This window comes from Schistocerca nitens, chromosome 2 (genome assembly GCF_023898315.1).
Source record: "Schistocerca nitens isolate TAMUIC-IGC-003100 chromosome 2, iqSchNite1.1, whole genome shotgun sequence".
NCBI classification, from domain to species: Eukaryota; Metazoa; Arthropoda; class Insecta; order Orthoptera; family Acrididae; genus Schistocerca; species Schistocerca nitens.
The window spans coordinates 879,865,909-879,891,490 of record NC_064615.1 but is presented as its reverse complement, the minus strand read 5'-3'; the positions used below and the strand labels follow the sequence as shown (position 1 = coordinate 879,891,490).

Sequence of the window (25,582 nt, the reverse complement as noted above, 5' to 3'; positions counted from 1 at the left end):
CATGCACTGATTCACTTTCAATACTGATTTTATATCAATTTCTCTGAGGCTACACTTCACTGTCTTCTTATGAATCCGAAATGGATCAAAACAACTTCTTTGTAGGAAAGAATACTTATCCAGAAACACTTTCATATGATGATAACAAACACTAAAGTTTTCTGGAACTGTTCTTCTTGTGCCCACAGGGTGTATCCTGGATCTCCATAGCAACAAATCTTGGTCCGATTCATCCAGATCATACAGTACAAAGTGAATGCCACATTTTGTTCCATATGTTGTTTTATGACATTCAGATCCTTGTGCTCTACCAATACTGGAACTTGTTTGAACAAAAGCACCACTAGTACACTCTTCTGCCTCCATACTGACTTTCCACAACAGTATTGATCAGTCTGAACTACAATCTTAAAAACATGAGTAACCTGTAATTGTTGCTTGTTTCCTTTGTTGTTCCTGCCTAACAATAACTCATTCTGTCCCTGAAAACTACCATTGTTTAACTTTCTGTTGCCTAATGGTTCCCAACAATTGCTGCAGCTTTATCTGAAACAAGCTGTCTGCATCATCACTATTACTTGCTAAATCATGTTAAAAGAAATGTAACCAAATACATCTCTGTCAACTTTTATTGTACACAAATGCCTTGCAATAACAATTTGAAATTTTGCCACTTATTATATTATGGTCTACTTATGCAGTGTTTGAAATTTGGCTTGGATATCACTTGTCCCTTTTGTGCTACCACACTTAGAAAATCCATGTTTTTCAGGTAATTTTTCAAATATTTGTATTTTCGTGTGCATGTAACTCAGCTTTTGTGACTGATATGGGCGTGATGAGTTCTGTGTGTGTTTAGGCCACATTAAGCTTACCACAAAAAATTTTATACCCTTGTTGAGTGAATTATATGCATTACATTTCTTTAATCGCATTTTGGAATTTTTTATTTTCCCTCAGAAATATGTTGTTGGTGTTTTGATTCATAGAGTGTGTTCTCTAAGTGGATGTTACTGGGTTGTAAAAAATTCACTGGATTCTGCGGAATAGTTTCAAAGTTATTAAGACCTGAAGTTGGGTCTGAAGATAGATTGCCAGATGCAGGTTGCAATTTCTGGGTCACACCACCTTCTTTCACAAGCCATAATACTGGAAGTAATTGGCAGGGGAACTTAAAATTTTGTACATGAGTGTTCCACACTTGGTAGCATTGGTGTGCTAAATTTCAGCCAAATCTGAGACTATCAGCTAGAACATTTTCTCAGATTGTTTGAATTGACATGGAATGACCCCCCTGTAAGATAGTTGTTATTAATTTTCTAATATATCAGCAGTTATAGAGATGCAAATGGATTATTACAAAAAACATACTTAGCAGATTGGGTATGTTATGGATAACTATAGATGGGGACATGTATCAAAAGAGTTTATTACTAATAGACAAAGGCTATTTAATGAAAAAATGGAAAAAACTACTTAGGACATAGAGCAAGTAGATGTATTTACGTCATTCGCCAAAGTCAAAGTGTGGGGTGGGGGTGGGGGAGTTGTATATGATGATATGCACTATTCCAGAGGAGTGGTGTGTATTCCTCTGTCTTCTTTTTGACAAGTGATACTCACAACAAAAATGTTATAAAATAAGGTATCAGATATGAAAGTACAGGTATTATTTGGGGTTGTTATTTTTATTTGCATGTGACAAGTCATGTCGAGGGATGACGTGCATCTTCAGCATAAGACAGCGATCACAGAAACTTTGTGTGAGTAAGTAACTGCTCAGGCATGACAATAGAAGTTCCACAGATTGCCAACCTGCTTTGAAGCTGTACCGACTTTCTAAGATTAAATATGTGAACAAAGGACATTATGTTAGGAGAAACAAGTGAAATCTGTGGCTGATCATGAGCATTAATGGAAGGTCTCTTTGATGTATATTTAAGATGTCAGTATACAAGTTATTAATTCAACTTGGACAACATGTGTTATTTGGCTGAAGATTAAAAAAGTGGTGTGGCTTTTCTGATTTATGTGCAAGATTTGGTGAAGAAGAAATCTGATTAGTTTTAGAAGATATCACAGTCAAGAATTAAAAAAATAAAGGAACTTATTAGGTTGTTGTTGTCATGATTCTTAAGTAACATAAAAAATTTGAAGTACACAATTTGTTAAAAAGAAAAATACTAGAAGAATACAGTTCTAAATTGATCAGAAATGTGATAATCATAGGTGAGAGTCAATAGTAACCACAGAATTCCCAATAATAAGATGTCATGCAGAATCTTGGGATACTAGGGTTTAAAGGACAGCTAAAACTGGGGTCTTATTCTAATTTTCTTCTTTTCCCTACAAAATTTGCAGAATTATCTTTGCATTTTGTTGTTTGTGTTCTTTGGCAAGTACACTGGCAAATGAAAAAAAAATGACTTTGGGCATTGTGTGGCGTTCAGGTAGCAGTTTTGAAACATATGAAAATCATGTATGTTCATTTTGTAGGCCTCACTGCACCTGTTATAAAAAAAAATATGTGATTTATTGAGCATTATGTGGAATAAATTTACAGTTTCCACTTTTTTGTTCTTGAGTTGACCACTTGGCTTCCATGCAAAATGTGTTTAGTGTACGGGTTTGTTTCATTAGTGGTGAACTGAAAAACAATTGTAAACATGCAAAAGGAGTCCCTTGTAACAAGGCTGCTTTTTGTTGTTCTGCACCTGCAAATTGGAGTGTTTGTAAGTCAGCAGGTTGAACTATATGCCACTTACTCATTACACTTGCTGACATTTGTGGGCTGTCGATTTTCTCGTACGTTAACTGCATGTTGAGCACATTTTTCAGCAGCTTGTGAAACTTCACTCACACTGCATCTGCTATTACTGTTTGCAAACATTGGAAGGCATCTAAGAAGTCAGATTGCTTCTTGGAAGAACCACACTATGTCAATAATACAGCATTATCAGACATATTGATAAAAAGACAAAAAAAGGGGATCAGTTCCAATAATGTGACTGTAAAAGGAGTTCTTTGCCAAAAGAAAATCCAGTCAAGAAAACTAATAAATTATGAGGCAAAGTAGCTGACCATTACTTATCCTTGCTGTGAAATGTTTGCGTCATGTGATATTAAAAAAATAAAATAAAATAAAATAAAGTAAAGATGGACCCAGACAAAAGTGCAGAACAACGAAAGGCAAAGACAAATTTCAGCACCTAGCAAACATTTAAGGAAGAGCCCAAAAGTGGACTCCACAATTAAGTACTAGATATGGGACACCAAACAAACTGCTATTATGCACCATATGTGCAACTCACAGTGAATGTGTGAAAATAACTGCTGTTTCCTGCTGCTATAGAGCAAATTATTATTTTTGGTTCATTATTGCTAATATTACAATGCCAATAAATATATTTTCTGAGCAGGTGGTATTATAATCAGCCATTTTGTTTATAAAGCATATGTGTAAATGAAAAAAATCACTATAGAGCTGACAAATAAATAAGATGACCTTTATAGAACTGGTCATGACACATTCACACATGGAAAAGGTAGTACAAATTACATTTTTGGGGGTATCAAACAAAATTTGTGACTGTATTGAGGATATCTTGTTAGGGACGACAGAGCAAGTTTCCTTGGATACAGATTCAGCAACAAATGTAGAAATAAATTTAGGATGCCCAAGGGAAATGTGTTGAAATCCTTGCTGTTCATATAATATATTATTGATGTTACAGACTCAAGAGTTTTTGCAGATGATGCAGTTATCTACTAAGCTGCACAAATATCCAATCAGATGTCAATGAAATTTCAAATTGGTGCATAGACCATCATCTTGCTTTAAATGTTCAGAAATGTAAAGTTGTGCACTTCAGAAGACTAAGAAAATTAGTATCCTCTGACCATAATATCAGTGAGTCTTATTTGGAGTCAATTCATATAAATACCTGGTTGTAACAATTTTTGGGGACATTAAATGGAAAGAACACACAGACTCAGGTAAACCTGTTAACAGACTTAGGTTCATTTGTAGGGTACTGGGAAACTGCAGTCAGTCTACAAATAAGATTGGTGACAAAACATTCATGCAACACATGCTAGAATATTGCTGAAGTCTACAGGATCCATAGCAAATAGGTCTGACAGGGGATACATGGAAGCAACACATAGAAGACACAACATATCTCCTAAAGAGATTGCTTACACTATGCTCGTCTGTCCTCCTTTGGAGCATTGATGCAAGTTATGAGATCCACACCGCATAGGATTGATGGAGGAGATTGTAAAAGTTTAAAGCAGTACAGCTCTTTTGTAATATCACGAAATAGGAGAGTGAGTATTACAGATATAATAAGTGGGTAGGGGTGGCAGTCATTAAAAGAAAGGTGTGACCTTTTGCCAAAATTTTAATCACAATTTTTCTTCTCTAAATGCAAAAATATGTTGTTGACTTCCATCTACGTAGGGAGAAATGATCATAGAAATAAAATAAAAGAAATAAGAGCTTGCATAGAAAGATTTAGGTGCACATTTTTCCCACATGCTGTTTGAGATTGGAACGGTCAAGAAATAGTGTGAAAGTGATTCTTTAAAACCTTTTGCCGAACACTTAAGTGTGAACATCACAATAATCATGGCGCTGTGGATGTAGGAAACAGGGTGCAAAACCATCCTTTTAAAACAAGAACAAGTGGATAAACATAATGTAAAAGTCAATGGGAGAGAGGTAAAATCTCTGAGGCTTTGTTACCAACAAGTGGGCCATTTTGCAAGCTCTCATCTTGGCTGAAGCTCTTAATTTTGAAAGGGAAAGGAGGTAATGTGACATATCAGAAAGTTAAAAAATATGCATAACTGTATTCATTTTCGAGTTATGACTAATGTTTCTTCCTTACAGGTTACATGAAAGCTGACAGCATTCACACAAGCAGAATACACTGAGATCGTCCTGATATCAGAAGGGAGGAGCACCCGTGTCAATGTCGATCACTGCCATCCAGACAGACCACTCACTACTCACAGTGTGGTGGTGAAACTTTTCTCAGGTTCTATGAAACTGGCTCTGCCTCAGAGAAAGCAAAAGCTGAACATTCAAAAATGACTGTAGATGAAGCAGCATCAACTGCAGTTTTGACAGCATTTAGTAAGAGTCCAGAGCATAGTACTCACTGCATCTTGCAGGAGACTATGGTTAGCTCTTCATCAGTAATGAGAATTTTGACATCCTTACAAAATAAAAATGTTCCAGGATCCCACTGAGGACAATCCAGGTTATTCAGTTCAGTTTTCAGAATAGGTAACACGTGAGCTGGATGAAAATCATAATTGCCCTAAGACGTACTGCATACAGATGCAGCTGGTTTCTGTGTGAAGGGAGAGGTAAATAAACAGAAATTTAGATACTAGTAATATGTCAACACTTTCTGGATGGATCCATTAAAGATAGCTGGTATATTGAAAGTGGTGGTTTGGTATGGCATATGGGGTTCCCATATTGTTGGGTCCTTCTTCATTCAGGATACACTGATAGCAGTCCTTTATCTGCAAGTATTGGAACAGATGTGCTGCCATCGCTTCTGTCTGAAGACGGGACATTTCCAAATTTCTTTCAACATGATAGTGCCCCACCTCATCACAGGCTAGCAATGTGGGGATAGCTGGATATTGCGTTGCTCCAAAAATGGATACGTCATAGAGGTTCCATCGAGTGGCCACCACATTCTCCAAATTTAAGATCATTTGATTTTTATCTTTGGGGACATGTGGAGACAATTTTGTATGTGGTGAAGATCAAAACCATTGCACACTTCATGGAGCAGATTTTTATGCTTGTGCTCAAATTCCAGTACGTGTTTTGGTTAAACTCTGTGAGGAATCGATGAACTGGATAACAGTGACCTTACAACATGGTGACAACACATCAAGCACATCCCATAGCCTCTATGTGTTGTCATTAACATCTGTACAAAAGTGACATAACTCGAGAATGAATAAAGGTATGTTCATATGAAAGATACCATTGTTTTCCTTGTGTAAATCTCTGTCTGTATGGTATGTTATATGAACCCTTACCATTTGAAATTACAAGATTCAGATTTTTTATTTGCCATTGACCACATGCAGTGAAATAGGCATAAATGATGTCAAGATACATAAGAAGTTACTATATTAGCTAGTGTTTACATTACAAGTACAAATTATTTACGCTACATTAATCAATTGTACAGTATTGCAATCAGTTTCTATTCTACAAGTATCCAAGAATTCTGTAAGACTGTTGTATGGATTGTCTATTAATCATTTGTTCAGTTTACTTTTAAAGTTATTGAATGGTGTATTGAGTGTGTAGGTGGTAATTTGTTAAATAATTTCAAACAGTTCACTTTGTGAGAGTTACATCTACGAAAGCAGCTTGAGAAATGGCCACCATGTTGATAACAGCCTCAGCAGTTTTCCCACTCTACCATCTCATACTGCTTGACTTTTAAGTTTTGTTCATCCACCTGTTTTGGTTTTAGAATGGTAGTTCCATGCCGATGGACCATTCTGTACATTTAGTCAACAGTGTACCAGATTTTGAGTCGCACTTTATCTTCAGTGCATGATTTGGTTTGTTCCCTTCAAAGAGGCCCACATATATTATTTATTACCTTATGGGTACTAACATTGCAATGGCACGAATATCGTGATTGAAATTAGTGATTTTAATCCTCATTAATACATAATGAAGGGCTGTGCCCGCCATCCCCTCTCATTGTTTAGCTGAGTCACTTTTTGTAAACATTTGCATATGTTTTCATATGTGTGAGACATATGAATTCTATATTATGGAAACTTCAAGGCATGACTCAAAACATGTGCATTCTAAGACAGAAAAACAACTCTCCACGAAGGAATTATCCAAATGGGATGGTAATCAGTGGATTTAATGTACATGTACAGAAAAAAAAATCAGAAAATTCAAGTCAACAATGCATTGATCCACCTCTGACCCTTATGAAAGCAGGTATTCAGCCTGGCACTGATTGATAACATTGTTGGATGAACTCCTGAGGGATAGCATGCCAAATCCTGTCAAGTTGGTGTGTTAGATCATCAAAATCCCAAACTGGTTGAAGGGTGCTGCTCATGATGTTCCAAATGTTCTCAATTGGGAATAGATATGGAAACCTTGGTGACCAATTTAGGGTTTGGTAGGTGTGGAGAAAAGCAGTAGAAATTCTCAAATGTCCCTAAGCACTATGGGACTTAACATCTGAGGTCATCAGTCCCCTAGAACTTAGCACTACTTAAACCTAACTAACCTAAGGACATCACACATATCCATGCCTGAGGCAGGATTCGAACCTGTGACCGTAGCAGCAGTGTGGTTCCAGACTGAAGTGCCACAGCAGCTGACTAGAAATTCTCGCTTTGTTCTTGTTGGCATTATCTTGTTAAATGTAAGCCCAGGATAGTTTGCCATGAATGACAACAAAATGAGGTTTAGAATTTAGGTGACCTACCATTGTGCTATGAGGGTGCCACAGATGACAACCAAAGGGGTTTTGCTGTGAAATGGAATGGCACTGTAGACCATCACTCCTGGTTGTCAAGCCATTTGGCTGGTGACAGTCATGTTGGTTTCCCACTGCTGTACGTGTTGTCTCCAGACACATCTTCATCCTGGAATCTCATTGACTGGAGTAGAATTTCTTCAGTGATGAGTCCTGCTTCGTATTGAATCCTGATGACCAGTGATAATTCCTTCGGGGTCTGTGCCATGTTTTTTTCTTTTCATTTGTCCCCCCTTGGAGAGTATTTTATTAATTCTTAATAGAATACTTGGTCTCTTCAGTGTGATGCTAAATTACATATTTAGAATAAGAAAAAACTATAGCATTCAGATCTGTTAGTTCCTTCTTGAGAGACCAATAAAGGATATGTTCTGGAAAGTTGGGAAGAAGGGGCAGATCACTCAGAACCCTAGTTGAGATGTATCCACCTGTTGTAAGAATGATAGGGAGACAAAGATGGAGGGCTATGTGTTAAGAGTTCAAGACTAAGGATAGTACATTGATAAGCTCTGTTCTGGGTTTAATCCGTGTGTGATAGGAAGACAGAGTGAGAAATAGAGATGGGTTGAGAGGAAGAGAAATGAGAAGTTGAATGAATAGTGCAATTAAGAGTAAGGAGGAAATCTGAAAAAGAGTTGAGGAGAAACCAAAGAGAGAGTTAAAGATGAAAATAAAATGTGAAAAGAATGAAAGTGAGTGAAGGAAAAAGAGGAAGAAAAAGAAATACAAAAAAACGGAAAAAAGAACTAGAGTAAAAAGTTGGTAGATAAGGAAATACTGCCAATGAAAAAATATAAATAAATAAAGGGACTGTTAATTAATTTTAAATCCAGGAGGGTGGTCTAATGTTTTGGATGACTTGAAGTGGTGAAGTATGTGTGCAAACTTCAACTTCTTTAACGGTACGACTTACTTGAGATGGTCATCCGATTTTCCTAGCTGGTTAGCCTGCTGCTGCAAACTCCATTTTCTTCTTCTCTTCAGCATATTGCTGGGAACAGGCATTTCTCAAGACTTTTGCTACTTATAAAAATAAGTAGACGTACACAGTTTCTTTTGCTTCACTTAATCACGTATATTTAAACATCAAACTTTTATTAATCTCACTCTCCACATGAGTAAATACTGTTAAGTAAGTCTCCTTGCATGTCCATACGTTAGAAGCACAGTTACATTTACAACAGAGTTGGCTGGCTGACCATGACTCTATTATACAGAAATCATACACCTCTATTGCCTCTAGCAAGTTCAAGTTAAAAGTTACTACAAATATTTTTTCAACTCAACTGTTTTCATCACTAACAATAGTCACAGTTTTAAAACAGCACAGAATAACACAAGAGTTCCTCGATTCTGCTGTGTGCTTTCGTTCGGTAAGTCACATCATCTTTGTTTTTAGATATATTTTTCCCACGTGGAATGTTTCCCTCTATTATATTGATATATATATATATATATATATATATATATATATATATATATATATATATATATATATATATATATATATATATATATGATGTGACTTACCAAATGAAAGTGCTGGCAGGTCGCCAGACACACAAACAAACACAAACATACACACAGAATTCAAGCTTTCGCAACAAACTGTTGCCTCATCAGGAAAGAGGGAAGGAGAGGGAAAGACGAAAGGATGTGGGTTTTAAGGGAGAGGGTAAGGAGTCATTCCAATCCCGGGAGCGGAAAGACTTACCTTAGGGGGGAAAAAGGATGGGTATACACTCACACACACACACATATCCATCCACACATATACAGACACAAGCAGCATATTAAAAGACCAATAGGGATATATTTTTCCTACGTGGAATGTTTCCCTCTATTATAACTATATATATATTAAAAACAAAGGTAAACTCTTTGCCTTTAAATATGTCTGCTTGTGTCTGTGTATGTGTGGATGAAGCAACCGTTGGTTGCGAAAGCTTGAATTTTGTGTGTATGTTTGTGTTTGTTTGTGTGTCTATCAACCTGCCAGCACTTTCGTTTGGTAAGTCACATCATCTTTGTTTTTAGATATATTTTTCCCACGTGGAATGTTTCCCTCTATTTTTTTATATATATATATATAATTCCCAGGGTCCCAACCTCGCAGGTACTTGAGTGAGATGCCAGAGGAGGTTTGGTGTTAAATTGTCTCCTATAGAACGGACATTCCCACCTTCATCATTGAGGTCCCCAAAGGAAATCTTAGCAACCCTATGGAAACAGCAAATGATGAAGAATCAGGCACACTTGTTTGTCAGGGTTGTTTGAAAGGTGTGATGTGTGTTTTTTTAGTCAGTCATGATTTACATATTCTTGTAAATCATGCTTTTATCTACAATATCCACCCCATTCAAACTTAATACAAACCCTCCCATTTATATCACGTCTCACAAAAGGTGTAAAATATTCTACACAAAATAGAAAATCTATATACTACAATATATTAGTTGTTCAACTAGTCACACAATATTATATTTTCTCCAAACATAATATCCCATTCAGTTTACTTTATCTAAATATCACTTTTTATCTGTGATTCTCTAGGATTGTTTTTTATTTGACTGTCATATCTGGTTTTCTAATATATAAGATTATAACATAGTTTAAGATTTTAGGAATAGATGACAGAATAGTTTAAGATTTGCAAGGAATTCGGTGCAGGAAACTATTTTGGAAGAAACACAAAAAAAAAACTCGGGATCTGACATTCATCACTCCACCTGTTAACTCAGAATGTTAACGTCCCTGGGGGCTGTACAACTATACATCCTTTACATTGTACTTTCCCTTTTCTGATCTAGTTATAGGATCCACTAAAAGTAATGTCTTGGGATGTATTACATTTTGTACTCGGTATGGTCCTTCATATTTTTGGAAAAACTTGTGTGTCTCTTTCTTCAGGGCAGAGCTTTGAAGACGTTGTTTGACCAGCAATAGGTCATCAACCTTGTACTGAGCTTCAACAGCTTTTCCATTATGTTTACTTACTCTTTGTTGTGTCTTTTCAACTAAATTCTATAAACTATTTCCTGGTTCATTTCGTAATTCACACTCGGTTGTTCAGGCCAACTAAAATATCTAATGAGAGGTTCTCCTACAACGGGTTTGCCTATTACTTCTAAAGGTGTCAACCCAGTCAATAAATGTGGTAATTCATTTAGAATAAGTTCAAAGTCTTTAATTTTCGTTGCCCATAAAGTATGTTTTATATGGCAGTAGGTACAGCATAGTTTTCCAATTTCCTTCATTGCTCATTCACACGGATTTGAGTATGTGTTATAGTTGGATATTAACACTTGACAAATACCTTCCCACACTAGAAATTCTTTAAATTCATTGGTCACGAATTGCGAACCATTATCCATAAGAATCCATTTTGGTTTACCTACTTCTAGACGGTATTGTTGTAAACAGTGTATAACTGCCTGCGTATTTGGTTTTTTGATGGGATATAGCTTAACATATTTTGACCGACACACTATGATGACCAAAATGTATGACACTCTTCCCTTTGCTTTTGGAACTGGTCCAAAAAAATCTGCTGCTGTAAGATTGTGTAAGACTTAGGAATAATCAGATAAATTTTGTATTTCACATGAGCATATTCTCTTTCATTTTCTGACAGATTTCACATGTTCTAATCAAAGATTCTACTTTATGCCCTAGCTTCTTAAAATAATAAAACTTATTCATATCGGTTATACACTTTTTGATTCCAAAGTGTCCATATCCTGTATGAACATTACCACACAAGCACATCTTCCAATACCGGAATGCATAAGCGCTGTCTCTCCAAAACAAATTGTGACCTATAACTTTCCATTTTCCTACTTGATTAGGAGGTAAGGAATTTTGGATACACATAGAAAACATTTCTGTAAAATAGGGATTACAATGGATATTTTCTGTTATTCTTTGAGCCATCTCCTGTACCCTGATGTTCGGATATTCTACTGACATAAAATTAATTGCAAAAATAATGCCGGGTCCTTCTGTACATTTTCATTCTTCCATTCCTATGGGTAACCTAGACAAAACATCCGGTACAATATCCTCGGAACCTTTTACATATTGTATTCTGATGTATTCCTGTAGGAAAAGCATCCATCGCATTAATTTACTATGTAACAATCGACTACTCATTCTAAAGGATAGAGCTTGATGATCTGATCTGTATAAACTTGGATTTCTGACCCCCATACCAGTGTTTGAAATTTTTGGATACTCCATACAATTGCCTACAGTTCTTTTTCAGTAGCCATGTAATTTAATTCATGCTTATTTAGACTACAGCTAGCAAAAGCTATGGTTTGGTGTTCTACATCTACATCTACATGGATACTCTGCAAATCACATTTATGTGCCTGGCAGAGGGTCATCAAACCACCTTCACAATTCACTATTGTTCCAATCTTGTATAGCGCGTGGAAAGAATGAACACCTGTATCTTTCCATAAAGATACATTATTTACATCCCACTCTCCTTGGAAAATTTCTGCAGCAATACCATAATCAGATGCATCTGTTGAAATTTTAAATGGTTCGCCCATAACTGGATGATGTAATATGGGCGATTCGGCAAGTGCTCTTTTGAAGTTTTCAAACACATCATTTGCCTCTTGATCCCAAATCCATGATACTCCCTTCCTTAAGAAACGTAAAATTTTTGGGTCATTCAGTTCTTGGCCTCATATGTATGGCCAATAATATCCTGCCATTCCTATAAATCCCTTCAACTGTCTTACATTTCTAGGGTGTGAACATTCTTTAACAGCTTTGATGCATTCAAAGTCCAGTCTAATTCCCTGCACCCCTACAATATGACCTAAAAACTTCAGCTCTTGGCGAGCAAAGTTTCACCATAATACCTATTGGTAAATTTGAGCGTCATAAGAATAAAAGTCACACTTTGCACATAAACATTTAACTTCCCGTAAGTAACTCATATCAAATCACGTTAGAAACAAATTCAAGTCCATTTAGAAAAGAGTTGGCTTAACAGCCATGTCTCTACTATAAACATATTGTAAAATATGTCTTGCTTCCAGCAAGTCCAAGGTAAGAGTTTTTCACAATTCAGAATCTCAATTGTTCTTTTGTCACTAACTGTAGTCACAATTACAAACAGCACAGAATAACACAGAAGTTCCTCAGTTCTTCCATGTGCTTTCACAATGACTTCCATGGATCGCCTGACAGGTACCTGTCGGTGCTGTTCAACCGCCGCATCGACATTTTGCTCATGACTGATTTCACACCTGTACACACAGACAGGTGATGTGCAGTAGATAGGGTTCCTTTCTCCCGCTCATGGCTAAAACATGGTGTGTTCGAGACGGTGGAAGGCTGAGTGGTTCTAGAATTTATGCAGAAATTCTCGAAACACTACAGTGGGTGGTTGTGAGAATATGTTTAAGAATAATTTCCTTTATCTGAAGCTCAGGGAAAATTGGTGATGTGTAGTAGGTTTCAAAATGGTTCTAAGCAGTATAGCAAGCACTCAGTTCCCTGAATCATGATGTGATGGGGCATGGGCATTGTTGCAGGAAAGTTTTTTCTCATCTGTGATTCCAGACCAAAAGATGGGGGCAGTGGGGAGGAGACTGCTTCTGAGCACTAGGAATGCTTAATCCATGCAGCCCTTGAAACAGTTGGCATAGTATGGAGTCAACCTGGTTCCTTTAATTGCCCCCCCTCCCCCCCCTTCTTGATTTGTTTGTAGGTTTGGCCCTCCAACAATGTGAAGTAGTTTGTGTGTGTGTGTGTGTGTGTGTGTGTGTGTGTGTGTGTGACAGAGAGAGAGAGAGAGAGAGAGAGAGAGAGAGAGAGAGAGAGAGCTCTGAATGATGATGTGGAAGTGTTGATCTACCAGCAACAGATGCATTCAGCAGTGAAATCCTATTACAATTGGGCAGCTGGGATAGTTGTTTTTGTATATTTTTAGAAGTAAGTTGAAGGTCGGATTGTGAAGGTCAGACGGGCTCAAGAGCTCTACTGAAGTAGTTGTGAGAAGAATAAGGTTTTTAGGATTGTCTATAGCTCAGTCTGGAAGGAAGGAATTGGGTTATCAGGAACAGTTTTTGTACATTGAGGTGTCCAAAAGTTAATGAAGTCCCTCTGCCACATTCTCCTTTGTCCAAGTACCTCAGTGGAGCAGCATTTATCCAAAGGGACGATACTGACAGAGAAGCCTGTCATCAAATTATGGATGACTTAGGACTTAGGTTAAGTAAGGTTTTTTAGGCTTTGATACAGTTTTTTTTTCAGGAAGAACTGGCAGGCAATGTTTGAAGTGAGGAATTTCTGGACTGCATGGACAGGGTACTTTTGGAGAAGAGGAGGGAGGTCTCTTTTGGACTTGGATTGGAATTCTTCATGGCAGGGTTTGATGCTCTGGCAGTGGGTTGGAACTGGCCAGTGAAATGGCATTTCCAATTGAGGGTACAAATAAATGGGATGAGATCCTTGTCCAAGGCAGTGGGATTGAATTTGGCTGGGAAATTAAATGTTATGCCTTGTGAAATAATGGGCTTCCTTTTATTGGAGAGCAGTCTGGATGAGAGGTTTAGGACTGAATTGGGGCAGGGATTGTAAGGTGCTGGAGCTGTGATTGGCCTTTGGCCTGATAGTATATTACCCAATTATAAGACGACCATGAATATAGGACGACACACTTTTTTTAAGAAATTCATTGAGAAAAATTTATTTTTAATGTATTCTGACTAATTAAAATTCTTAACTTTCTCCGCCTAAACAGTTAACATACACTTACTCATTTTTTGAATGACAAATCTGGGAAAAAAAACCTCGTCTCACAATCAGGTAAATATTGTATATGCTAGGATGGGGAGGTTAAATATGGCGATCAAAATACACTAGTTGGATAGGAGTGGAAGTTGTTGTGGATATCCCTCTGGGGGCTCAGCATTAGTTTGCTGGGTACGGGCTTGGCGAACCCGGGGTCCTCGAGCTGTGGACTGGTGTGCGCCACCAGTCTGCTGATACCGTAAGCTCTGGGCATGCTTCAGCGACCACCGTGTGGCGCAACGGTGGAACGTTATGTATCGTAGGGACCGGGGATCTTGGCTTGATTGCCTGGATCACGAGGACGGTACATACCTCTATAATAAACCCTTCAATCTTAAGGTGTGCTGCGCGCCGATAAGATGCATGGCTGTTGAGGTGGCACAGTCGCTAGCGGGCAACCTCTGTGGAACCTGCTGCACCTCAGTCGTACAAGGCTTATCCAGGCATGCGGGGCTCTGTCTGGATGGACATAAGTTTCCCTAGCTGCTCGTGGGACGACCATGGATACCACGAATTCTTCCTCTTTTCCTCCTTCTAATTTTTCGCTGGCCAGTGGGATGGGTGGACCGCTGGTAGGCACTACCGCCCAATCCAACAAGAGGGCTACGTTAGCCAGTCCTCCTGACTCAGGCGTCAGCAAACGTACAGCAGTTCAGAGTAACAGAGTACATACTGACAACCAGAATGTGTTTTTAATAATAAAAAGGAAAGAGGGTTCCTTTGAAAAGGTTTCGCCATTCTATATCCAAAAGGGTCTAGAAGGAATAGCTGGAACTTTAAAATCAGTGAAGCGTTTACGGAATGGGACACTGCTTGTTGAAACATCAACTGCTCAGCAAGCAGTTAACCTTCAAACAGCTAAAAGCTTCGGGGAATACACAATCGATACAGAGCTTCACAGCACCCTGAACTCCAGTAAGGGTGTTGTTACCTGTAGGGATCTTGTTGACATTCCTGTAGAAGAATTAAAGAGTGAGTGGGCTCAGGTGGGAATTGTTGACGTTCAGAACATCATGAAAAGGGTGGATGGGAACCTGGTGAAATCTGACTCCTTCATTCTTATTTCAATGCCCCCAAACTCCCAGAACACGTCAAGGCAGGATTTCTCCGACTAAAACGTCCGGTCGTATGTCCCAAACCCAATGCGCTGTTTTAAGTGCCAGTGTTTTGGGCATTCAACTCCAGGGTGTAAAGGAGAAGCGATGTGTGGCAACTGTAGTAAGGCTGCCCATGACGCAGTTGACTGTTCGTCACCTGTCAGATGTATAAACTATTCTGAAAGCCACCCTGTTTGGAGTAGGAACTGTAGAATCTTCCTAGAGGAACATAAAATACAAGAAATAAAAACAACTAAGTGTATTCCCTACAGTGAAGCCAAAAAGATCTTTAATGCTATGCAGCCCCCCCACATTCGTTACGTCTTTTGCTTCCATTGTTCAGGAGCCGCCTCCAAAAGTCGATGCATCTACACAGACGGAGGTTGTTAGTGTTGGCACGAACACCTGCACATGTCAGTGCACTTGCAAGTCAGCAAGTGTATCAGAGCCTGTAGCCCCTCCTCGAACAGCAGAGAAAGGTACAGTAGCTAACATTGAAGAGCCCCAGGCATCTCCGATTGCTGAGGCTGTTCCAAAGCCCAGCATGGTCATAAACACCCCAGCTCCAGTTCCAGCAAAGCCCTCTAAACAAAGGAAAGCACATGTGAAGCAGCACCAACAGATTAAATCGGCTGGTAAACCCTCGGATCATGTTAATGTGGTCCCACTAGACGCTTCATCAGACTCTTCCCCAGAGCTGATGGAGTCTGAGAATATTGGGCAATCATGTCACCCCAAGACTGAGCCTCCACCCGCTGCAGTCTCTCCACCTCGGCGGAAAGAGAGGCAGAAAATACAACCACCATGGTGGCTCCCATATTACAATGGAACCTGCAAGGGTTCAGGACACATGTGGAGGAACTACGTCTATTGATTCAGGATAGACCTATGTGTGTATGTCTGCAAGAGACAAATTTCAGTGAAACATACACCCCTGAGCTACGTGATTATGTCCTCCACAAAAAGGACGACCTGAGTGGACAGAGAGCTCAAGGAGGAGTAGGTATCTTCGTCAACACCGACTACCACTCCTCGCCTCTCTCCCTCACGATGAATTTACAGGCAGTTGCAATATTAGTACATGTGCGTCATATGCTAACAGTATGTTCGCTTTACCTGCCCCCACATGATGTACTCGACGAAGAGGCTCTCAGTGATCTTCTTACACAGCTCCCCCACCCCTTCATCCTCTGTGGTGATTTTAATGCACACAATATGCTTTGGGGCTCTGTGAGTACTTGCCCCAGGGGTAGAGCAATCGAGAAGCTTCTTCTGTCTTCCAATGCCTATTTGCTAAATACAGGTCAAAGCATGCATTTTTGCATTGCAACTGGGTCGTTCTCTGCCATTGATCTATCGCTTTGCTCTCCAGCCATCGCCCACACTGCTGCATGGGAAGTGGTTGATGACTTACACGGCAGCGATCACTTCCCCATCTGGATTCACCTGCCACATGCAGTGGAACCGGAAAGGAAACTGCCTCAATGGGTGCTCGGTAGAGCCAACTGGGCACTGTATAGTCAACTAGCCCAGTTTGAACATCGGGTCAGTGTCCAGGAATTGGTGGATCATATTACTGAAGTGATCCACCGCGCCAGTGAAGCATCCATCCCACAGTCCACGGGACAACCGAAGCGGCAGCCTGTCCCTTGGTGGAGCGACGAATGCCGCTCTGCAATCAGGGCTAGGCGGGCAGCTCTGTGTAGGTTCAAATGCCGGCCAACAGTAGAGAACCTTGCAGCCTTTCGGGTGGCGAGGGCAAAGTGTCATCGGATTATACGAGAGAGCAAGAAGAGGTTGTGGCAGCAGTTCCTGAACACCATTAATCATTATACACAAAGTTCCATTGTATGGGAGACCATCAGGAGGATTTCTGGGAGAGGTGGGAGGTGCCCTATGGCTGCTATAATGTGGAATGGTACTCTCCAAACGACCCCGAAAGATATTGCCCAGTCTATGGTGGCTCATTTTGCAGCTATTACTGCAACCGCCAGTCAGAATCCAGCTTTCCAGCCCCACAGAGTGGCTGCTGAGAGGAGCATTTTCCATGTGGGAACTGGATTCTGCATTGTGTGGGGCTCGTGATACATCCCCTGGTCAGGATAGAATCCACTATAGCATGCTGCGGCACCTCACAGGGAGAAATAAAGAAATCCTCCTCTGACTTTTTAATCTTGTTTGGATGTCCGGTCGCTTCCCCGACTCGTGGCGTGGAGCAATTTTAATTCCTCTTTTAAAACCTGGGAAAGACCGCACGTGCCCGGGTAGTTACCATAGTGTTGCCCTCACTAGCTGCATGGGAAAGACCTTGGAGCAGATGGTCAACCGCTGCCTTGTCTGGATGTTAGAATCCAGACAACTCCTTAGTCGCTTTCAGTGTGGGTTCAGGAGGTATTGCTCCACCTTTGATAACCTGGCCCTCCTGGAGGCGGCTATACAACAGGCTTTCCTGCGCCAGCATCACCTGTTGAGAATATTTTTTGACATTGAAAAGGCATACGACACTACTTGGAGGCATCTTATCATCAGGCAGCTCCACGAATGGGGTTTTCATGGATGTCTTCCCAATTTTATTCGGTCCTTCCTGTCGCCACGTTATTTTCGGTACCGAGTCGGAGACATACTGTCTAGTTGCTTTGAACAAGAGAACGGTGTCCCTCAAGGTAGTGTTTTAAGTGTGACGGTCTTTGCTATTGCTATTAATAGTATTACATCTGTTGTGAAAAGTCCTGTGCAGTGTTCCTTGTTTGTGGACGATTTCTCTGTATTTTGCTCTTCTTCAAGCCTTGCAATGACGACTCATCAGTTGCAACTCACTCTGCTACGTTTGGATGAATGGGCACAGAAGAGTGGTTTTAAGTTTTCAACTGATAAGTTGGTGTGTGTTCTTTTTAACCGTTCTTGTTCCATTTTTGACTTGCCTGAGTTGAGGATGAGGGACACCATTCTGAATTTTAAAGACACGGTGAAGTTTCTGGGCCTCACTTTTGATTCTAAGCTTACGTGGCTGCCACACATTAAGGAACTGAAAAACGGTCGCTTAAGGCGCTGTCTATTTTAAAATGTCTTAGTCGCCACACATGGGGAGCAGACAGGACTTGTCTGCTCCGGTTTTACAGAGCCTTCGTGCAGTCCCAGCTTGATTATGGATGCACGGTGTATGGGTCTGCAAGACCCACTTATTTGAAGCTGTTGGATGTGGTGCACCATGAGGGGATTCGGTTGGCCACTGGGGCGTTCAGAACGAGCCCCATACTGAGCCTCTGTACAGAGGTAGGTGAACCGCCACTTCACCTCCGGCGGCGTCTACTAATGGTGCACAGGCCTATAAAACATTATCCACACCATACACACCTGCATACTGCATACCACACTGTTGCTCGGCCTCCACTGGAAAGGCTTTTTAGCGACCAGCAACGAGCAACAAGGCCCTATGGGATTCGTGCAAAGGATTGCATCTTAGAGATGGGTGTGGCCGGTTTTAATGTTTCACATCAAGGTTGGAGCAGATATCCACCTTGGCTCCTCCAGAGGCCCACACTGATTTTAGATTCGGCAAATTTTAAGAAAGACATTACATCAGAATTTACTTTCAATTCTTTGTTTTTTAACATTTTAGATAGGCATCATGATTTTACAGTAGTCTACACTGATGGATCCCAACAGGGGGATTTTCTTGGCTGCTCAGTAGTGTTCCCCGAACGTGTCATCAGGATTCGCCTTCCCCAGGAATACACTGTTTTTTCCGCAGAACTTCACGCGATCCTGAAGGCATTGGAGCAGATACGGTGTACTCAGGGCAAACACTTCCTAATTTGCTCTGACTCACTGAGCGCATTACAGTCACTGCAGAACCTGTACCCTGCGGAGAAGTTGGAACAGCTGATTTACGACCAACTGTACATCCTCCAATGACACGGCAAGCAAGTGTCCTTTGCTGGGTGCCAGGGCATGTGGGTATATGGGGAAATGAACAAGCTGATAGAGGTGCCAAGGACGCCTGCAGATTACCGGAGGTGATACAATGTACTATTCCTTTGCAAGGTGTCATTTCTGTGCTGCGGCGGAAGTATATGCACTTGTGGGAGGAGGAATGGCTGGCGGTGAGGGAAAATAAGCTGCGGTTGGTGAAACCCACCATCCAGCCATGGTGTTCCTCCTGCTGGTCACCTAGGCGTGACGAAGTGATCCTTACACGTCTTCGCATAGGGCACTGTCCTCTTATGCATGCCTTCTTACTACGGCAAGAGGAACCCCCACTGTGTGATGCCTGTGGCATACGATTCACTGTATGCCACGTTTTAGTTAAGTGTGATTTATATCGTTCTGTCAGGGCGGAAGTTAATATTAGTGGGGATCTGCCCTCGATTTTAGCCGACGACGAGGCGAGTGTCAAGAAAGTTTTAAGGTACTGTGATGTTTCTGGGCTTCAGCCTAAAATTTTAGGTTGGAATTTTTAGTGGCTGACCACCCCTTTTTATTCTCGTAATAGGCCAGTTCCAAACATGTGCTATGTGTTTCATTTTAACCCCTTTCCATATGGTCTCTTGCAGTTCTCCTCTTTATGTGCTGCTTTCCGCTTTGCTACTGTTGACGTGCACACTGCCTATGTAGAGTGTCACCTTTAATTTTAGTCCTATTTTTGCACTTGCTGCATTTTAGTGACGCTTGTCCATTGTTGTTTCCGTTCGGGCGCTAAAGACTACACTGTTGAGTGCCCATAACACCGTATCCATCCTGTTGTGGATAGTGGATATGAAAGGGACACCACTTTTGAAGTATTTTAGTAACAGGGTGCATCCACAGTTGGTGTGAAGTGTTTTGTTCAAGTTTATGGCTGGCTTCAAGAAGAATTACACTGAGGGAGCAAGAAGATCCAGGTGCTGGATGGTCGAGGATTCTGAACAGACAGTAGTTGGGAATGGTGGTTGGCAAAAGCATTGTCTAGATAAAGGACGAGGTGGATAAAAGCAGTTTGGACTTAGGGATGGATATGAATAAAATCTTCCTTTTTAAACTGATTTGGAAACAATATTTACTAGAACTATCCAAGTGCTCTATAGTGGGATTTTTCCTCACAATTTTTCTCATACAAGACAGCTGAAACCTTACTGTTCACCACTGCAGAGTGTTAATCAGAAAATAATTGTTGTGAACATTTTTGTGCAGTTATTCACACTGCAGAGCCCATTATCACTTTCTAACTGTAAATTGCAATTGAAATGTCAAGTGAAGTTTCAGTTTCTAGAATGATGAAGTACTGACATTCTGTTGGTTTTTAGTCTTCAGTCTCTGCTCCATGTAGACCATCTCAACAGGTTAACCACTTCTGTAGTTGGGCCACCTGGCTTATACAAGATGAGACAGTTAAAACCAGACATGCTAAATATATTGAGAATCATTGAGTATGTTGAGGTGTAGGTGTTACCGAGCTCAAGGGGACAATGTGGCAAATTTTCTGGCATACACAAGCAATTTTTAATGTTTGTAGCTGTCAGATTATACACCAACTTTTTAAAAATAGAACTGTATATTTTTCTGTGATGCTGGAAAGAGCGTTCACAGCAGACATCAGTGACTCATGTGTGGAGCTGGTATATGATACAATTGCTTCCACAATTAGTCCTCAGTGATAACCTCACTGTTGAACACCCTTAAACTCCTTCCTTCTACAGTTGGCACTGCCTCTGATGGGATAGGATATGCCTGTAATGGAAATGGAGTAGGATGCGCTGGGTCAGTGCATTGGACAGATCTTGCACCTTAATTTTCTACTGGTATATGATGTTTTTGTCAAGGTGTGGTATTGGGATGGACTAGGATATGTTGTAGACTGTGTGGGCTGTGGAATACCGTTTTTGGAGGGGTGGGTAGGATTGTGTATATATTGGTCCTTATTTCCAGGCATGGTAGTAAGAATTATACTGTTGAACCTTAAGAATGCACTTTTGTTGTTTTTCAGTGTTAATCAAAACTTTTTTTAAGACTTGAAGTCTGATTTCATCAGTCTCTCATGCAATTTGCACCATTTGTTTTAAGTTAATTGTAGTCTTTATAAATTAATTGTAAAAGTCACTGGAATGTGTTCACACAAGATCACTGGGAGTGTCTTTTATAATTTGAATGTTTCTAGTATGATATCTTGGTTGACTCAAACTAGATTGTGAAGTATTGTTGGTGTTGTGCCATAGAGTCTGTCAAAATAAAGACATCTGAAAACCTACAACTGGAATGGAGATTCGAACATAATCAAGATTTGGGTTCAGACACTCAATTTATTAAGATCTCATAGCCTGTCTGCTCCATCTGAGTTGACAAAATCTGAGAGAATATGTGTTCATGGAATAACAGTGCAGTCTCCAAAATCACAAATTAGCATTAAAGGGCATAGCAGAGCCAGGATTCTAACTCTGCTGTAAATAGCAATGCGGCACCAACAGTACTTCGCAGTCTGGTTGATATCCAGGCGGCGAGTGTGCTTAATACCATAGTCCACAGCACCTGAAGAAGATGATTGGTTTGCTCATCAAAATTTCATGTAGAAAAATGCAATCAAAAAGTTGGGTTAACACCTGGCACACTGTGAGGAGGAAGGGGGGAATATGCTATTTTCAACATTCCATTAGCTACTTCTGTCACAACAACCACTGAATACACCTGCAGAATGCTGTAGAATATGAGGTGATCCCCTTTATTCTCAAGATGCAAATGTGATTCAGTACCCTAAAGCTGCCCCTTTCAATAAAGTGTGAGTGAAAGTTGGTTTGCACTCGTCCCACAATGCCAAATCAGAAGCCAGTCTGCAGCAGGTAGGGATAAGGTAGACAGGGCTAAGGAATAAAGTACGCTGATGTTAGAGATGGACAACAATGAATTTATTGTTAAAGGCTGCTGATATGTTGGTTGTAGATGAATTTCAGTAATTGACTTATTAATGGAAATCAGGATATATTAATTTCAAAAGACAGTTACTAGTGAGAAATGACAATGTAATTAAGTACCTAAAGACAGTCATCTTCTGTATAATTTTCTTACGAAGTGAAGTGTGTGACAGTTATTTACTGAAGCATTATACTCTATAAAACTGAGGCAGTTTTAAAATTAATAGTGCTATAAAGGCGCATTTGATTAATGTTTGATGATTTAATTATTTTCACATTAAATAGAAAACTGCAAAAAAGTAATGAATGTTCACATTTCAAAGGTTTATGAATATGTTTATCACAAAATACGCAACATCATCAGTGAGACAGAAAGATACAGATGTGTGATACAAGTAATAGTACGATATTGGATATACAGTAGATAGTAAAGAAAATAGGAAAAAAACAAAACAGTAACCATATTTGTGACTTAAATAAATTTGTACCTTGTTAAATTCATCATCAGTTATTCTAAGTCTGTGAGGTTGTCCACATGCACTGAGGAGAGTCAAAACTAATAGCTGACAGCACAGTATATTAAATTGTTTCAGTGGCACAGGAACTTGAAACAATACTGTTTGTATCTGTTCTTAAAATAATCAGTTTTTGATATACATATTAATGGACAATATTTTTCTTTTGTAGGACTCCATTTCATGCTGATGTATTCACATCATTTAGTTGGTCTGTAAATATTTGCGGTCAGAAGAGATGGTTGCTGTTTCCTCCAGGACAGGAAAGTTTTTTAAGAAATAAGTTTGGGAACTTACCATATGACTGTACAAGTGATGAACTTAAAAATGAAGATTTGTTTCCAGAATATAAAAAATTAAATCCTCCATATGAAATATTACAGCAAGCCGGTGAAGCAGTATTTGTTCCTTCTGGCTGGCATCATCAAGTTTGGAACATGGTGTGTAATCCAGACATCTAATATGCAGAAATTTTATACCTAAACTGTAAATAGAAACATAAAACTTGAAGTTTGCCTCTTTATAAAAGAACCTCTTCTTTCTTTGTGTACAAGTGGGACCACATGTGTCAGATAAATTTACTTTGGCATTCTAGATTCTAATATTTTTGTGTCTTTTCACTGTTAGCTTTAATTTATTTATACAAAAATTTTTGAGTGTCATGGTAGATTGTGTTTTTTTATTGTAATATTTTTGTGTCTTTTCGCTGTTACCTTTCATTGATTTATACAAAAACTTTTGAGCGTCATGATAGATTGTGTTTATATATTTACAAGTGCAATATTTCCACCTTTTTCCACTCATTGACAAGTTTGTTCTAAAGATGTATTCAGTACCCTACAATCATGATGAAATGTAACTCATACAAAGCCGACTGCTGTGTTGTAATATTGTGTTTTGCGCATGGTATAAGCATCATATCATGTTCCAGTGCCCCCTTCAACAGTTGTGCATACACATTCTTTATCTCAAATTCCATCATTTATGAGTTTATTCTGTGAGTCTGTTAGTAAGCTTAAACTTACCAAACTAAAAGCTCCAGTCACAAACTTCCAAATAGCTTCAAAGGGTTAAATACATTTTATCCCAATTTTTTCTCTCATTACAAAACAAACCACCTTTGGCCATTGTAGCTTCAGTTTAAAATAGAACTTGTAATTCTCGTACTGTAACAGATCCTGAAACGGAAAAGAATCAGTAATGTTAATTTCAAGTTAGTCGCCAGGTGTTTACTGTTGAAAAATACATTTTACCAATCAGAATGCAGCCCCATTGTGAGTGCTGTTTGCAAGCGCTGAATGACTTGGCTGCTGTTTGCAAGCAGCTACAAATTGCTCTGTCTGCTGTCAAATTACTGGAAGATGTTGTGTATGGGTGTACTGGGTGAACTACAGGGAGTCACATATCAGAGAAACCAAAAATACCTCAAATATGATACTCTCTTACGGATATTGCATCCTCCGTAGGAAATAAAGGACCTGTAACTATTTGACATATAAGTTCTGAGTGGCGAGTAAGTGCCTTATTGACAGGTTTGAGATGATGTCTCCAACTCATACTGAAACTGAGCCAGTGTTAAACACTTCATCTGAGCGGAAGCCAGCTGTGTCCCACATCAGGGGGGAGCCAGGGGGAAGTGAAAGCAAAAGGCTGGGGGTCAAATAATCATTGGCATTTTATTTTTTTATTTAGTCCAAGAATCATTTTAGTCCATTGTTTGTTCTTATACTGTAGCACAATAGTAAACATAATTAATTTACAATTACAGCTGTCATTGTGACTGCACGGTCAACACGATCGAAGTGCATAATAATATTAATTGGCAAATTGACATATTACATTGCTTTTAAATTTATAGCAGAGGTTAGTAAGAGAGACTAGATGATAAACACAAAGTAATTTATAGTGTGAAATGATGTAAAACATAATTATAATGTAATTGGTTGATAGAAAAAATCTACTACTCACCAAGCAGTGGCAAGAGAACACACACATAAAAGAAGGTTATACTTGTACAAGCTATCAGAGCCAATGGCTCCTTCTTCCAGCAGAAGGGTTGAAAGGCAAGGAAGAGGGTTGAAGGAAAAGGTTGGTGGTGGTGGTTGTTAGTGTTTAACGTCCCGTTGACAACGATGTCATTAGAGACGGAGCGCAAGCTCGGGTTAGGGAAGGATTGGCAAGGAAATCGGCCATGCCCTTTCAAAGGAACCATCCCGGCATTTGCCTGAAACGATTTAGGGAAATCACGGAAAACCTAAATCAGGATGGCCGGAGACGGGATTGAACCGTCGTCCTCCCGAATGCGAGTCCAGTGTGCTAATCACTGCGCCACCTCGCTCGGTGAAGGAAAAGGTCTGGAGAGTTTAGGAAAAGAGGTAGAGTTCAGAAAAGTCACCCAGAACTGCAGGTCAAGGGAGACTTACCAGACGCAATGAGAAGGAAAGATTGAGTGTTGGGGACTGCCCCGTACGAGATTTGAAAACCTGACAGCTTAAAGGTGGAAGACAGGGTAATATACAAGATAGAGATAACTGCTAAAATGTCATGCGCAAGTTACAGGGGTGGAAAGCTAAGTGCATTGTGCATAACAGATGTGGGAGGGGGATAGCAAAAAACAGACAGGTCAGAAAATGAAAGATATGGAAAACCAAAACGGAGTGAAGAAAGGAGTAGTTCCTGAAGAAATGCTAATAGGGAAGAAATTAACGTAAATTAATGCC

At 39.6% G+C, this 25,582-nt stretch overlaps 1 protein-coding gene across 1 annotated transcript in view; it reads left to right on the top strand.

Moving 5' to 3' along the window:
• LOC126237179 (2-oxoglutarate and iron-dependent oxygenase JMJD4) overlaps positions 1-25,582 on the top strand; it is a 140,707-nt gene that overhangs the window by 72,474 nt on the left and 42,651 nt on the right. Inside the window, exon 4 of the mRNA XM_049947052.1 lies at positions 23,035-23,302. Within this exon, the coding sequence (XP_049803009.1) occupies positions 23,035-23,302 (268 nt within the window). The remainder of the gene's footprint in view (positions 1-23,034; positions 23,303-25,582) is intronic.